The sequence below is a fragment of the Ochotona curzoniae genome, unplaced genomic scaffold (genome assembly GCF_017591425.1).
Source record: "Ochotona curzoniae isolate NIBS_2020 unplaced genomic scaffold, NIBS_Ocur_1.0 contig_2723, whole genome shotgun sequence".
Lineage (NCBI taxonomy): Eukaryota > Metazoa > Chordata > Mammalia > Lagomorpha > Ochotonidae > Ochotona > Ochotona curzoniae.
Window position 1 is genome coordinate 16,322,363 of NW_024465573.1, and position 12,554 is coordinate 16,334,916.

General features: G+C 37.1%; 1 protein-coding gene across 1 annotated transcript in view; it reads left to right on the plus strand.

Annotated features, from left to right (window-relative positions):
• The window catches only part of DDX10 (DEAD-box helicase 10), a 192,767-nt gene that overhangs the window by 164,692 nt on the left and 15,521 nt on the right, over positions 1-12,554 (plus strand). Inside the window, exon 17 of the mRNA XM_040976900.1 lies at positions 10,392-10,531. Within this exon, the coding sequence (XP_040832834.1) occupies positions 10,392-10,531 (140 nt within the window). The remainder of the gene's footprint in view (positions 1-10,391; positions 10,532-12,554) is intronic.

A 12,554-nucleotide genomic window follows, 5' to 3' on the forward strand; every position in this document is an offset into this window, starting at 1 on the left:
GCAATCCCCAGTATCTAATTTCAGAACTTTGTGTCACCATCAGAAGAAACGGAATACTCACTAGCTCCATTGCTCTGCCTTCATTCTTGGCACCCACTTAGTCTGTCTTTCGATCTCATTGATCTGCCTTTTGAGATGTTTCATGTAAATGGATTAGTACAATAGGTGGTTGTTTATAATTGGTTTCTTTCATTTTGTGTACCTGATTTCAGGGTTCATCTGTTCTGTAACACTTCTTTCAGGGAGATAATATTACATTGTGTAATCTTATACATTCCGTTATTTAGTTATCATTTATGAAACATGAGATTGCTTCAGTCTTCTGGCCACGTTAAAATGGCGCTTTTATGAACATCATTGTGCATGGCTTCTGTAGACAATTTCAGTTCTCTCGGCTTTGTACCTGGCATTGTTGTTGGGTTGTATGATAAACCTGTGATTAAATTTTGAATAACTGCCTGTTACCAACAAAATCCTTTTTTTAAATTCTTGTGTTTTTATTTTATACCTGCTACACTGTCCTTGTTTGTCATTGAGGCCATAAACTGGGGGTGAGAAGAAGAAAAGAAAGTTTTGTTGATTTTTTTTATTGGATACTTTAAATTCAGACAGTTGGAAGTGAGCCTACAACGTTAGAAGTAACTAAAGTTTTTGTACAAAATACTTAAAAGAGATTATTTTTAGTTGAAAGTGTTCATTTCATGACATTTCATTCAGTAGTGTCAAATGATAGATTTTCTTGAAAAATAACACTGCTTTGTAAGTGTATTTTTTCTACTATTTAAGATTTCTGCCTATTGCAGTGGCATGGTTGATAAATCTCTTATATTTTAGTATATTCATTCATAAACATTTATCAGAACCTGAATTCATTCAATTCCTTTCTCATTTAAATTTCTATTTGTGTTTCACCAAACACAAGCCAGTTTCAGTACTGGCAAAGAGTGATTTTCCAGTAGCTCCCCAAGAGAAATTGGGCTGGATTCCCATCTGCAGAAATAAAAATGAATTGATGAAACATTCATTGAAGAATGTAGCAAAACCCACCCTGTACATGTCTAAAAACCCATCTTGCAGTCTTTTATTGCTCTGAAGGTGGATCTCACCCAGCTCCATAATGGTTTTTTCTTCTCTCCCTGAGATATGACAGTTTGGGCAAGAGATATTTGAAAATAGCCATGTATCAAGAGGGTACAAAATGACTATTTTATGAATTATTAGAATGTTGTGGATTCATGCCCTTATAAAAGTTGGACTTGTAACTTTTGCTGTCTGTTTTTCCACTTCTCAGCAGCCTGAAACAATTTTTGAAGAGAGGGACAGTCGTATGTCACTGGCAGTTGAAATCTAAATCATGTTCAGAACTTTCAGGGATAAATGAATTTCTCACATCTCCAGGCTATATAATTTAGGATCAGTGCTCCTACTGTAAATTCAGTCCCAGGAAGTTCATTTGAACTGTGCAGTAGTTGTTAACTGGAGTGCGTTTTGCAATATAGACTGTTGAAAGTTATGCCTTTTCTCTGCCTCAAGTACATATGTGTGTATACTATCTATTTTCAATATTAACTCATTTATAAAGCCCAGCCTTCTTTGAGATTGAAAAGAAAATCATCTTTGTTTTTTTCAAAAACATTGTAATACATACCATTAGATTGCTTTTTTAAAAAGATTCATTTATTTTTATTGGAAAGTCAGATTGACAGAGTGAAGGAGAGATAAAAGATCATCTACCTGTTGGTTAACCCTCCAAGTAGCTTGGAGCTGAGTTGATGCCAAGGAAGGAGCCGGGAGCTTCTTCTGAGTTTCCCTATGGGTGCAGATTCCCCCCAAGACTTTGGGACGTCCTCTACTGTTTTCCAAGGTCACAAGCGAAAAACTGGATGGAAAGTGGAGTTGTTGGGGTGTGGACCAGCACCCATATGGGATCCCAGCATGTTTAAGGAGAGGACTTTAGCCAGTAGGCTACCACACCAGCCCCAGATTATTATTATTTTTTTTTAAGTAAAAAAATAGTTTTAAAATCCAACCCTTCATCCTTTATTTCCTCTATATGTGTTTTTTATAGTATTGTGAGTTATTTTTTGTCTTCTAATTCAGTGTAGTGCTTCTAAATGTAATTAAGATATTCTTTTAGGCTTCTTTCTTTTTAAACTTAGAGTGCATTTTACCATTTGTGGTTCATTGCCATGAGTTTTAGAAAATGCAGAGTCATGGATCAATCACAGTTAATAGCAAAGAATATTTTAGCAAAGAATACTTTTTAAAAATAATAGTCTCCCACCAACATCAGCTATTTGCAGGCACTCATCTCTTTTCTTTTGCAATGAGTTTGCTAGTTCCAAAATTTTATATAAATCAAGTTATATCCACTATGTAGTTTTTTGAGTCTAAATTATTATATTTATTACAGTGCTTTTCATTTTTTTGTTTTGATTTGCATACATTGGTACTTTCATTATTGGGTAATAATTTAGTAACCAAGCTGTTTACTGTTTTGTTTACAAATCAGTAAGTTTAGTTATCCTCCAATGTTCATTCTAGTATTGATCTTTTTTTTTTAATATGACCTTAATTATTTTTCTAATATAACTGTACTACATCTTAAGGACATGTGAATGTGTTTCACATTTCTGCTCATGTTGGAATTATATTTGGAGATAAGAGTTGAGAAGAAGAATGAGATCATTGAACTGTCTTTTCCCAGCTTGCACAGTCTTATTGATGATAAACCTCAGTGTTGCTGCCTTCACATGCAATCTTTTTCTGAATGTACATGCTACTCTGAATGGTATGTGTCAGTGTTCAGGTGATACAAGTGAAGAAATGGAAGCTTTCTAAGTTTGATAACTTGCCTAAGGACAAACAACTTGGAATTGCTGGAACAGCAATCAAATCAGCATTTGGAACCTTAAAATTTTAGTGATCGTGAAAAGTATAGCGAACTGGACTTGGAATTTTTATTTTGATATTTACCTCAACTTTCCTCTGGAAAGAAAAGAATGAGAAATGATTGATAACTATGACCTATTTACTTAGTGGAACATTATAAAATGGTAGCATTTTTCAGTGTCATATAACAATACTCATATAGTAAGTTAAGTGAGAATTTAGCAAGAATAATGAATTTTTATACAAAGTCGTCTTAGAAGAAGTTTCATTTGCTTAATGTCTTAAGGTTATAATGTTGCACCCAGGTCCTTTACCAACACACTGTATTTCAGCTTACAGTCTTAACATTTATAGCAATAACCAGCACACAGTAAGTGTTCAGTGAACAATTAAGTGAATAGTCTGTTTTCTGAAGCTTTTTTCAAATTTTAAATTTGCTCTTTGGGTGCTTCATGTTTATGTGCCACCCCTTTGCTGCTGTTCTTTATAGGGTTTACTACATGATCTTATTAGATACATCATTTCTTCGTCTCTCAAATATTCCCATTGTTCTGAAATACTTGGGAAGCCAAAATATTAACAGAAATTTGGATAAATGCTGCTAGATTTAAGGGACCAGTTCTGTAAACAGGTGTCTTTTGACTCAATTATTCTGCTTGTTTTCCCAGGCTTAGCTTTAATTAACTCACCAAGTCTTGCATAGTCTATCTTCTACAATTCCTGTATATTTAAGGGGCAAAGCTGAAATGTGTTGATGCCTTCCTGTTTACTATGCCAGCTTTGAATATTTGTGCTGGATATCATTAAGAATTGCAAAGAAAGAGTACTAACTTGATCAGTTTTGCATACTCCGTTATCTCAATGCACTGTACATTCAGGAAACTACCAACTGAAGCTAAAGGGAGTGTTTAAAGTCCCTTTGCATTTTGTGAATGAACATTATGGTCAAAAATTTGATCAAAAGAAAATGTCAGTTAACTGCATTCTTTGTGTATGTACAAACCCTTAGTTTGTAGAATTTCTTTTTTAAAAGATTTTAATCTTTATTGAAAAGGCAGATGTACAAAGAGAAGGGAAGATAAAAAAAGATCTTCTTTCTGCTGGTTTGCTGTCTAAGTGTGCACGAAAGCTAGAGCTGAGCTGATCTGAAGCCAGGAGCCAGAGCTTCTTCCAGGTCTCCCATGCAGGTGCAGTGTCTCAAAGCTTTGGGTCAACCTCTACTGCTTTCCCAGGCCACAGCCCGGGAATTGGAAGGGAAGTGGAGCAGCTGGGACATGAACCGGTGCCCATTTGGGATTCTGGTGATGCAAGAAAAGGACTTAGCCACTAGGCCATTGTGCCGGGTCCAGTTTGTGTAAATTTTGACAAAAATTTTTCTTGTATGATTCTCTAGAGGGAATTTTAAGATGATTCATTATTTGTTACTTTCTAAGTTATTATTACATATTCATTTTTCTTTACTCACTGAAAGTTTTTCCTGTTGATATACTCATTATATTTTTCAAGCATCTATGTAAAAGAACTTTCTCAATTATGCCATTTTACAGTCGCAAAATACAGGACAGGTTTCATTAATTGCCAATAGAAATTGTGTGGTTAGATCTAAATAGGTCATGTTTTGGACTTATTGTTTAACCCTTGTCAACAATAATGTGTATTTGATGTACTCATTAATGATCAACACTATTGAAATTTTAAAATTGAATGTGCTAACAATTTACATATTATTTGATCAGAGAGACTGACCATATAGATTATAGGAATTATAACACATGCTAACATTTAGGCTTTCAATAGCAGGATTCTCTTCCAATATATTCTTACAAAATACCAGTTTATCAAATAGTGATTGAATGTCCACACTGCGCTTTTTAGTAACTACAGCATTGAGGTGTAATAGGGTGTGACCTTTACCCTCATGGAATATTTACCTGGTTGAGGACATATATAGTACACAAGGAAGAAACTCATTCTAGATATAATGCTGTGCTTCTAGCATATATGCTTGAGCTGTACCCTGTGTATTTTAAAATCAGATCTTTATCCCATATTCCTGGCATAGAATTGCTTTATAGCTCTTGAGACTTCTGGTTGATGGAAATGTTTTAACTTTGTTAATGTGGACAAGCTCCCAACCTACTTGAGTTTATACTTACGTGGTATCTCAGAATAGATTCCCAGATAGCTTCAGTATAGGGAAGATCACCAAAAGACTACATAATTCATTTCAATATCTGTCTGTCAGGCTCCGTGTGATGGTTTGCTGGCTAAATTCTTGTTTTACAAGTGGCGGGATTTCTATATGGGTACCTGTTTGGGTCCTGGCTGCTTCACTTCCTAGCCAGCTCCTTGCTTGTGGCCTGGGAAAGCAGTTGAGGATGGCCCAAAGCCTGGGGACCCTGCACTCTCATTGGAGACACAGAAGAGGCTCCTGGCTCCTGGTTTCCCCACATAGCCTAACGAGAGAAAGAGAAGAAAAAAGAAAAGAAAAAGCAACTATTCTGGCATGAGGTATAATTAGCACAAATTTGTCACTAACCAGGCCCAGAATTCCCACCAGATACTGGCTGTTTTTTCCCAGCAGTGTAACACTTGCCTGGGACTACAGTTGGAGGTTGTGAGAACTCTTGTCCTGTACTGGGTACATTTTGAGTAATTTGGGACCCCATTTGTAGCTGCTCATGTCTGAAGGGACAGGAGTCTTAAGAGACTGAGCCCTGGTCTTGTGGGATCTGCAATATACCTACTTGTACCTTAACTGAGTTAAATTATTGGACCCTGATTTAGTATGGAAAAAAATTAATGTACGACAAACCACATTTTGGGTGTTTGGAAGCACATCAGGCCAGAGACCTGCAAAGAGTTTTCCAGTAGAGAAGTAGCATAATCAAAGGCAATCAAGTGGAAAGAGTCTTGACCTTCACCAGGACATGAGAGAAAATTGACTAGATACATCACATTGAAGTTTATATATGTAAAATTCCAACTATAGCAGAGAAGTCAAGTGATCAGAATGTTTTTGGGGATCCATTAGGCAACTGTGCAGTGCTTGCAGCAGTAGCAAACAGAGGAAGACAAGATTAATGAGTTTGAGATGGACATATACAAGGGAGCATCGAAGCAACCCTGGCTTTATGAAGCTTACAGAATACACATGAACTGAAAAAAAATTGCAAACCCGAAGTTTTAATGGTGAACTTGGCAATTTAGGATGATATATGAGAGTATCTAACTTGTCTTCAGGTTTATATGACCTTGGTTAAGTAATTTAGTCATCTGAATCATAATTGATGAATTTTAAAAATGGGAACAGTGAATTTTTTTGGTTCTAGGTCACAGGGCTTAAAGATCAGGTAAGATAATATATGTCAAAGTGCTTTGTAAGTGTCTTTTTTGATGTAGATGTCACTTCGTATTTGTGTTTTTTGTTATCATCACAACCAAAAGCTAACTGGGTAATATTTCTGTTGTGGATATCTTTGCCTGCCGTACTTATAAATGAATCTTCCAAATAACTAGTTTAGGGAAAAATCCATTGCTCTTTCAGGTAGTTTTTTTCCCTGAGAGATTCAGAAACTGTTTCAGGAACAGTTGCTGGATAGAGGTCACCCTGATTTCTTTGTGTGGATAAACTACTTTTTAAAAATTTCTCAAGTCCTTAAAAGAGGTACATGGACATGTGGGAAGGTAAGAATTTTTTTTTTTCTTTTGGGCCGGGCACGGTGGCCTACCAGCTAAAGTCCTTGCCTTGAACACACTGGGACCCATATGGGCGCCGGTTCTAATCCCGGCAGCTCCACTTGCCATCCAGTTCTATGCTTGTGGCCTGGGAAAGCAGTCTAGGACGGCCCAAAGCCTTGGGACCCTGCACCTGCGTGGGAGACCCAGAGGAGGTTCCTGGTTCATGGCTTTGGATCGGTGCAGCACCAGCCGTTGCAGTCACTTGGGGAGTGATTCATCAGATGGAAAATCTTCTCTCTCTCTCCTCCTCTCTGCACATCTGACTTTGTAAAAATAAATAAATAAATTTTTTTTTGAGTTTTGAGCAGGCTGCAAGGCTAGAGAGGCAAGTCAGTGAGACAGGTAGTAAAAATACCTGAAGATAAAGTAATAGGCTGATAGCTTGAGCTCATAATCAATGACTTGGTAAGGGATATAGAATTTGCTTCTTACTTACTGGTAGGCGTATAGCAGCACCATGGAGTCAGTTTAGTATTGATTAGTGCACTCTGTATTTAGAATAGGCTGTCATTTTAGTGCTTCTGTGGGCAGCTGACTCAAAGAGACTCATTTTATTAGAAGAGAAAGGACATTATCTTGTTTAATGAAGATTTGCTAAATAAAATCATGTTTGTCTTAATCTGTTCCGGCTGCTGCAACAAAATCGACGGGGGAGTTTGTGAATACCAGTAGTCTTCTGCTCCTGGTTCAGAAGGTTGAGAGCCCTGGGATCAAGTCAGCAGCAGATCTGGATCTGATGAGGACTAGTGAGGCCTCATTCTTTGCTTCCCATATGGTGCCTCTTGTTGGGACCTCTTTTTTAAGTGCACAGATCCCATTTATGAGGACACCGTACTTTATAACCTAAACTATTTTAAAGTTTGGGTTTTAACATCAGAATTCTGGAGAGACTGCAGCATGTTTCTTAATAAACTACTTTCTTGGACTATCCTTTCCTTTGCTTTCTTTCCCCTTTTCCCTTCCCTTTTTTCTTTGCTTTTCCCTTTCTCTTGCCCTTTCCCCTCCCTCCTGTGTCCTGCCTCCCCTCTTACAGCCCTGTGGAGAGTCAGCCAATATTAGGAAGATATCTCTATCTCCTCCTAACTGTGGCTTTCAAAAGATTTTAATTTCAAAAAGTGTCTCATTCTAAGACTGGCACAGTTGTCTAACAGGCTAATCCTCTTCCCACATGTGCCAGGATCTCACATGGGCATCAGTTCATGTCCTGGCTATTCCACTTCCTGATCCAATTCCCCACTGATGGCCTGGAAAGCTGCAGAGAATGGCACAAGTGCCTGGGTCTGTGTCCATGTGGAAGACCTGGTTCCTGGCTTCGACCTTTGGAATAGCCCAATTCTGGCTGCTGCAGCCATTTGGGGGTTGAACTAGTGGCTGGAAGTTCTCTCTCTGTATCTCTCCCACTCTCTTTGACTTTGTAAGTAAAATGGATAATCTTAAAAAAATTTTTAAATGACTTCTTTGCCCAACTACCTGCCTAAGAGGCCGGACTGTCTTTTTGTATTTCAACCAGAATAATACCCTATAAACTGATTGAACGCAGAAGCGGATTTGAAAATCTAGTTGTTGTCTTTTAAACCAGAGATTTGACACACTTTGAAAAATATGAAAAATAATGTTTAATTTTGTAAGTTTCAGCTATTTTTCATAAAGATTCTTTTTGTTCATTTATAGTAAGATAAGCAAATGACTAAATATTTTTAAACCCATAGTTTTAATTTTTAAATTGTAATATAGCAAATGTTTATAAAAATCCTCCTTATTAACGCAAGCTCTTTTTAGAGTCCTCTAGTGTTTTTATGTGTGAATGATGCCTGACACTCAAAAGTTTGAAAACTGTTTTGGGACCCTGTGCAATGGTTCAGTGGCTAAATACTCACCTTTCAAGTGCCAGGATGCCATAGGAGGTGCCAGTTTATATCCTGGCTTCTTTGCTTCCCATCCAGCTCCCTGCTTTTTGCCTTGGTAGAAGATGGGCCAAAGCCATGGATGGACCCTTCACCCACGTGGGAGACCTGGAGGTAGCTCCTAACTCCTGGCTTCTGGCTTCAGATTGGCTCTGCTTTGGCCATTGTGGCCACTTGGGATGTGAACCAGTGAAGGAATCTTTCTCTCTGTATCTCCTCTCTGTAAATCTGTCTTTCTAATAAAAATAAATAAACAAACTGCTTTGAAAAAAAACAAACTACTTTGAGTGCTGTCTTCACATTCAAACAAATGTTCTTCTAAGAGCAGTAGGCTGGAAAATTGAAAATATCTTGTAACTCAGATTAGTGTTTTAATGTTGACATTTGATTTTTGTTGATATGTGTGATTATTTTCAAGTAGGTGTCAGATGTGCCTTTTACTCCCTCTCATGGCAACTCTGCCTCCCACCCTGCACTACCTATCCTGCCCTGACCCTTCTCATATTTGTTTCAAGAGGTTTCATTTTTACCAGGGGCTTTGTCAGGAAAGCTATACAATAGGAGACTTTTGCAATGTTGACTAATCCCCACTTCCTTTACTTCTTGTTCCTTTTGTTGTTCTAAGGTTATCAAGGGAGACATGTTCAGAGAGTGTTAGAGGATTTCTTTGGCTGGCTCTACAGTAGATTGATTTGCTATTCTGAGTTGCTACTCAGTTTCTGGGGAAGCATTAATCATTTGAGATCAAAGAATTGTTAAAGTTTGAATGACTTGGTGTGCAGAATTATAAAGTTGGCAACTGGGAAAAATCTGGTCCAAAATTACTGTTTACGTTTTCTTCTTTAACAAAGCAATTTTATTGGAAATATTTTTAAGGGGTGCTGCTGTGGCGTAGTGAGTTAAGCTGTCATCTGCAGTTCCAACATCCTATTAACAATCAACATTTCTCTTTCTTTGACTTGATTTTGTGATTGGAGAGTTGGAACTTCTTTTTAAGCTTCTACATATGAGGGAAAGCGTGATATTTGGTATATTCCACTTAACATAGTGTTCTCCAGTTCTATCTATATTGCTGCAAAAAGGATTTCATTCTTTTTTATGGCTGAATACTGTTTTGTTAAATGCTTGTGGAAGTGCTTTATTAGATGTTAGGTGACTGGTATGTCAGAAAGAAATTTGTTATAAATAATGTTCATAACATTATGTGTAGTGAGAGTCATACTGCGTTAGTCTTAAAGGAGTAAGTAGGAAAGCTCACCTTTGTGTGTGATACTGGGCAGGCCCCACCTTTGCCCAAAAACTACTGCTCTTCCCATCTTTTGGTGTACCTCTTCTTCTCCTTGTTTTTTTTTTTTTTTTTAATGATGATGTGTTTGTATTTGAATTTAGAAAACTAATGTACTTGACTTATGCTTGTACAGTTGTAATTTTTTTTAAAGATGGACTATTGTGAAATTTAGCATCAAATGTTACTAAATTCTTGCTTCTGATCTTGTACATTGATATATTTTCACATAATGTTCTTGGTAATTTTGAAACATAATCATGAGCACTGAAACTTTACACATGTTTTTTTATTAATATGTGAACATAATAGACACGTTGTCAGTATTAGGCATAAGCAACTTCGTAATGATTTTCTTTCTGAATCATTTTCTTCGATTTTGGCATGATATGATTTTTTCTTTCTCTTGGCAAGTATTTGTGATTCTGAAGGTTACATAGAAACCCTCACCAGAAGAAGGATTTGAATTTGAGAATGTCAGTTGGCAGGGTGTCAGTTTGGGTCTAGAAGTAAAACCTGATGTTTTACCAACTGGTTTCCTAAGCTGCAATTTCTCTGTGTTTTCATAGGCCAAAGATGAAGAAGAAGCCTTTCTGGATTGGAGTGATGATGATGATGATGGTGGGTTTGATCCGAGCACACTTCCAGATCCTGATAAGTACAGAAGCTCTGAAGAATCAGATAGTGAGGATACGGAAAATAGAATGAGGTATGTTTTCGATATCTTAAACACACACTCACATAGATTTACTTCTTGCAGTGAATCCGAAAGATGTCACTAAAATATGGCTCTGAGACTTTGTAACTTAACTAATATCTTAGAAAACTCAATTTTTTTATACTCATTTCTGCTTGTAAGTCATTGCAAATGTCTTACCCTTTTTAAAATTACTTTAGGCATTTTTCTTTATTATTTCTGTAATCCTTGTTAATGATATAGAAGTGTTATATACAAGTTGTTGTGTTTAATTTCTTTGTCTTCTCTGAGTCCTTCATGCTTAACTATTTATTGTTAGCATGTGCTAAGAGAAGACAGGATTTTATTTGAGTCACTGTTATGCGTCTGCATGCTTTTTCTTAAAATTAAGTAAGATAAAATAGTGGGAAACTTATGTATAAACAGCCTTTGACAAAGTCTTTGTTTAAATATATTCATTTGCTGTTTTCTGTTTTTTTGCCATTGTACCGAAATGAAGCATGATGAGTAATGTTGTAACTTGCTGGGCATCTGCTGTCAGAGTATTAGGTATTAGATTATATAATATTCAATTGATTTAACAGCTGAGAATGTTAAACATCATGGCATTCTAAAACAGTGGGCCAAATACTTAGGCAAAAAGAAAAGCAGTGCTGAGGGCAGATGAGGTTCCTGCAATTTAAGGGGAGATGAAGCTTGATAGAACCACACAGGGCTAGCTGAGAGTTTGGAATTGAAGCAGGCTTTTTGTTTCATTTTGTTTACTTCCTTTTTGATGTTATTTACATATTTGAGTGGGCCTCTGATTAGAGGATCCAGGTATGGAGGAAGATTGATGGGACAAATGTTTTCAGGTTTTTTTCTCTTTCTGCTGTGTTCTCAGAGAAGAAAGGGAGCAGACTGCTCCTTGCTGTCAGACTGCATCAGCACCTGGGATGGGGGATGGTCATTTGAGGAAAACTTGGAGACTCTGATGTGGGGAAGAGTTTTCTAGGGGAGTTTTTAAAGTGGTTTTGATAGTTCTAAGACATCTTCCGCGTTGATACTCAGACATATTCTATATTTATTTGTTGGGGCTAGGGATTACTATTATATATACTCTGGCATTTCTGAGTAGCAAATTTCCCACTCACCAGGTTGGGACAAGTGAAAATGTCTTCAGACATTGTCATGTATCCATTAGAAAATAGCACTGCCCGAGAACCACTGGATCAGATTGCAGATGGCAGATGCAAACTGCTAGTGCTTAATTTCCTCTGTCCTTCATCTAGAGTAGACTTCGAATAGGTCTTCCAGGTCGCCCAGGTAGTCCTCTCAATCCAGCCTTTATCAGCCATCAGGATTTAGAGTAAGTTATAAGTAGTAATCAATATCGGTAATATCTGTTTATATTCTAATTTCTGTTTTGCTTCCTTTCCATTATGTCCTTAAAATTACCTCAGTGGCAGATGGTAATGTATCAAGATGGCTGTAAATTAAGACTTAAATTGTTTCAGAGAGAAAACCTCAGCAGAATATATAAGGTAGAATTTTGACAGCAGTAATTGCTGCTGACACTGTTACAATACAGCATCATGATGGATATCTCTTCTTATGTTGTTGCATTTTAGCTGCATCTTCTCTCACCAGCCTAGCTACAAGCCAGGATTCTGGGACGTTAGTTTTGAGATGCCTCCTACTCTGTTCATTGTGTTTATTCGCAGTTTCTTATGCCTGCTCAATAATTTCAGCAACAGCCAGTGCTGCAGCTGCAACCACTCTCTTCCTGTACATTATTCTCTGGACATGAACTTAGCCTTTTCAGAAGAGAATCCACTCTTTCGCACCCAGATATACCAATTAGAAAATAGCTATTCCTAAAGTAATTTGTGTGAGGTAGTTTCTTTGCAGGTTTCCTGAGTGATTCTTCTTTCTTCACTTTGCTGGGACATAAATATTCACTTATATTCCAGTGACAATGAAAAGTATGTTGCCTTGAGTTTCTTTTAAAAAGTTTCATCAATCCTCATTTATCCGCAGAAACAGAGGTTAGAGG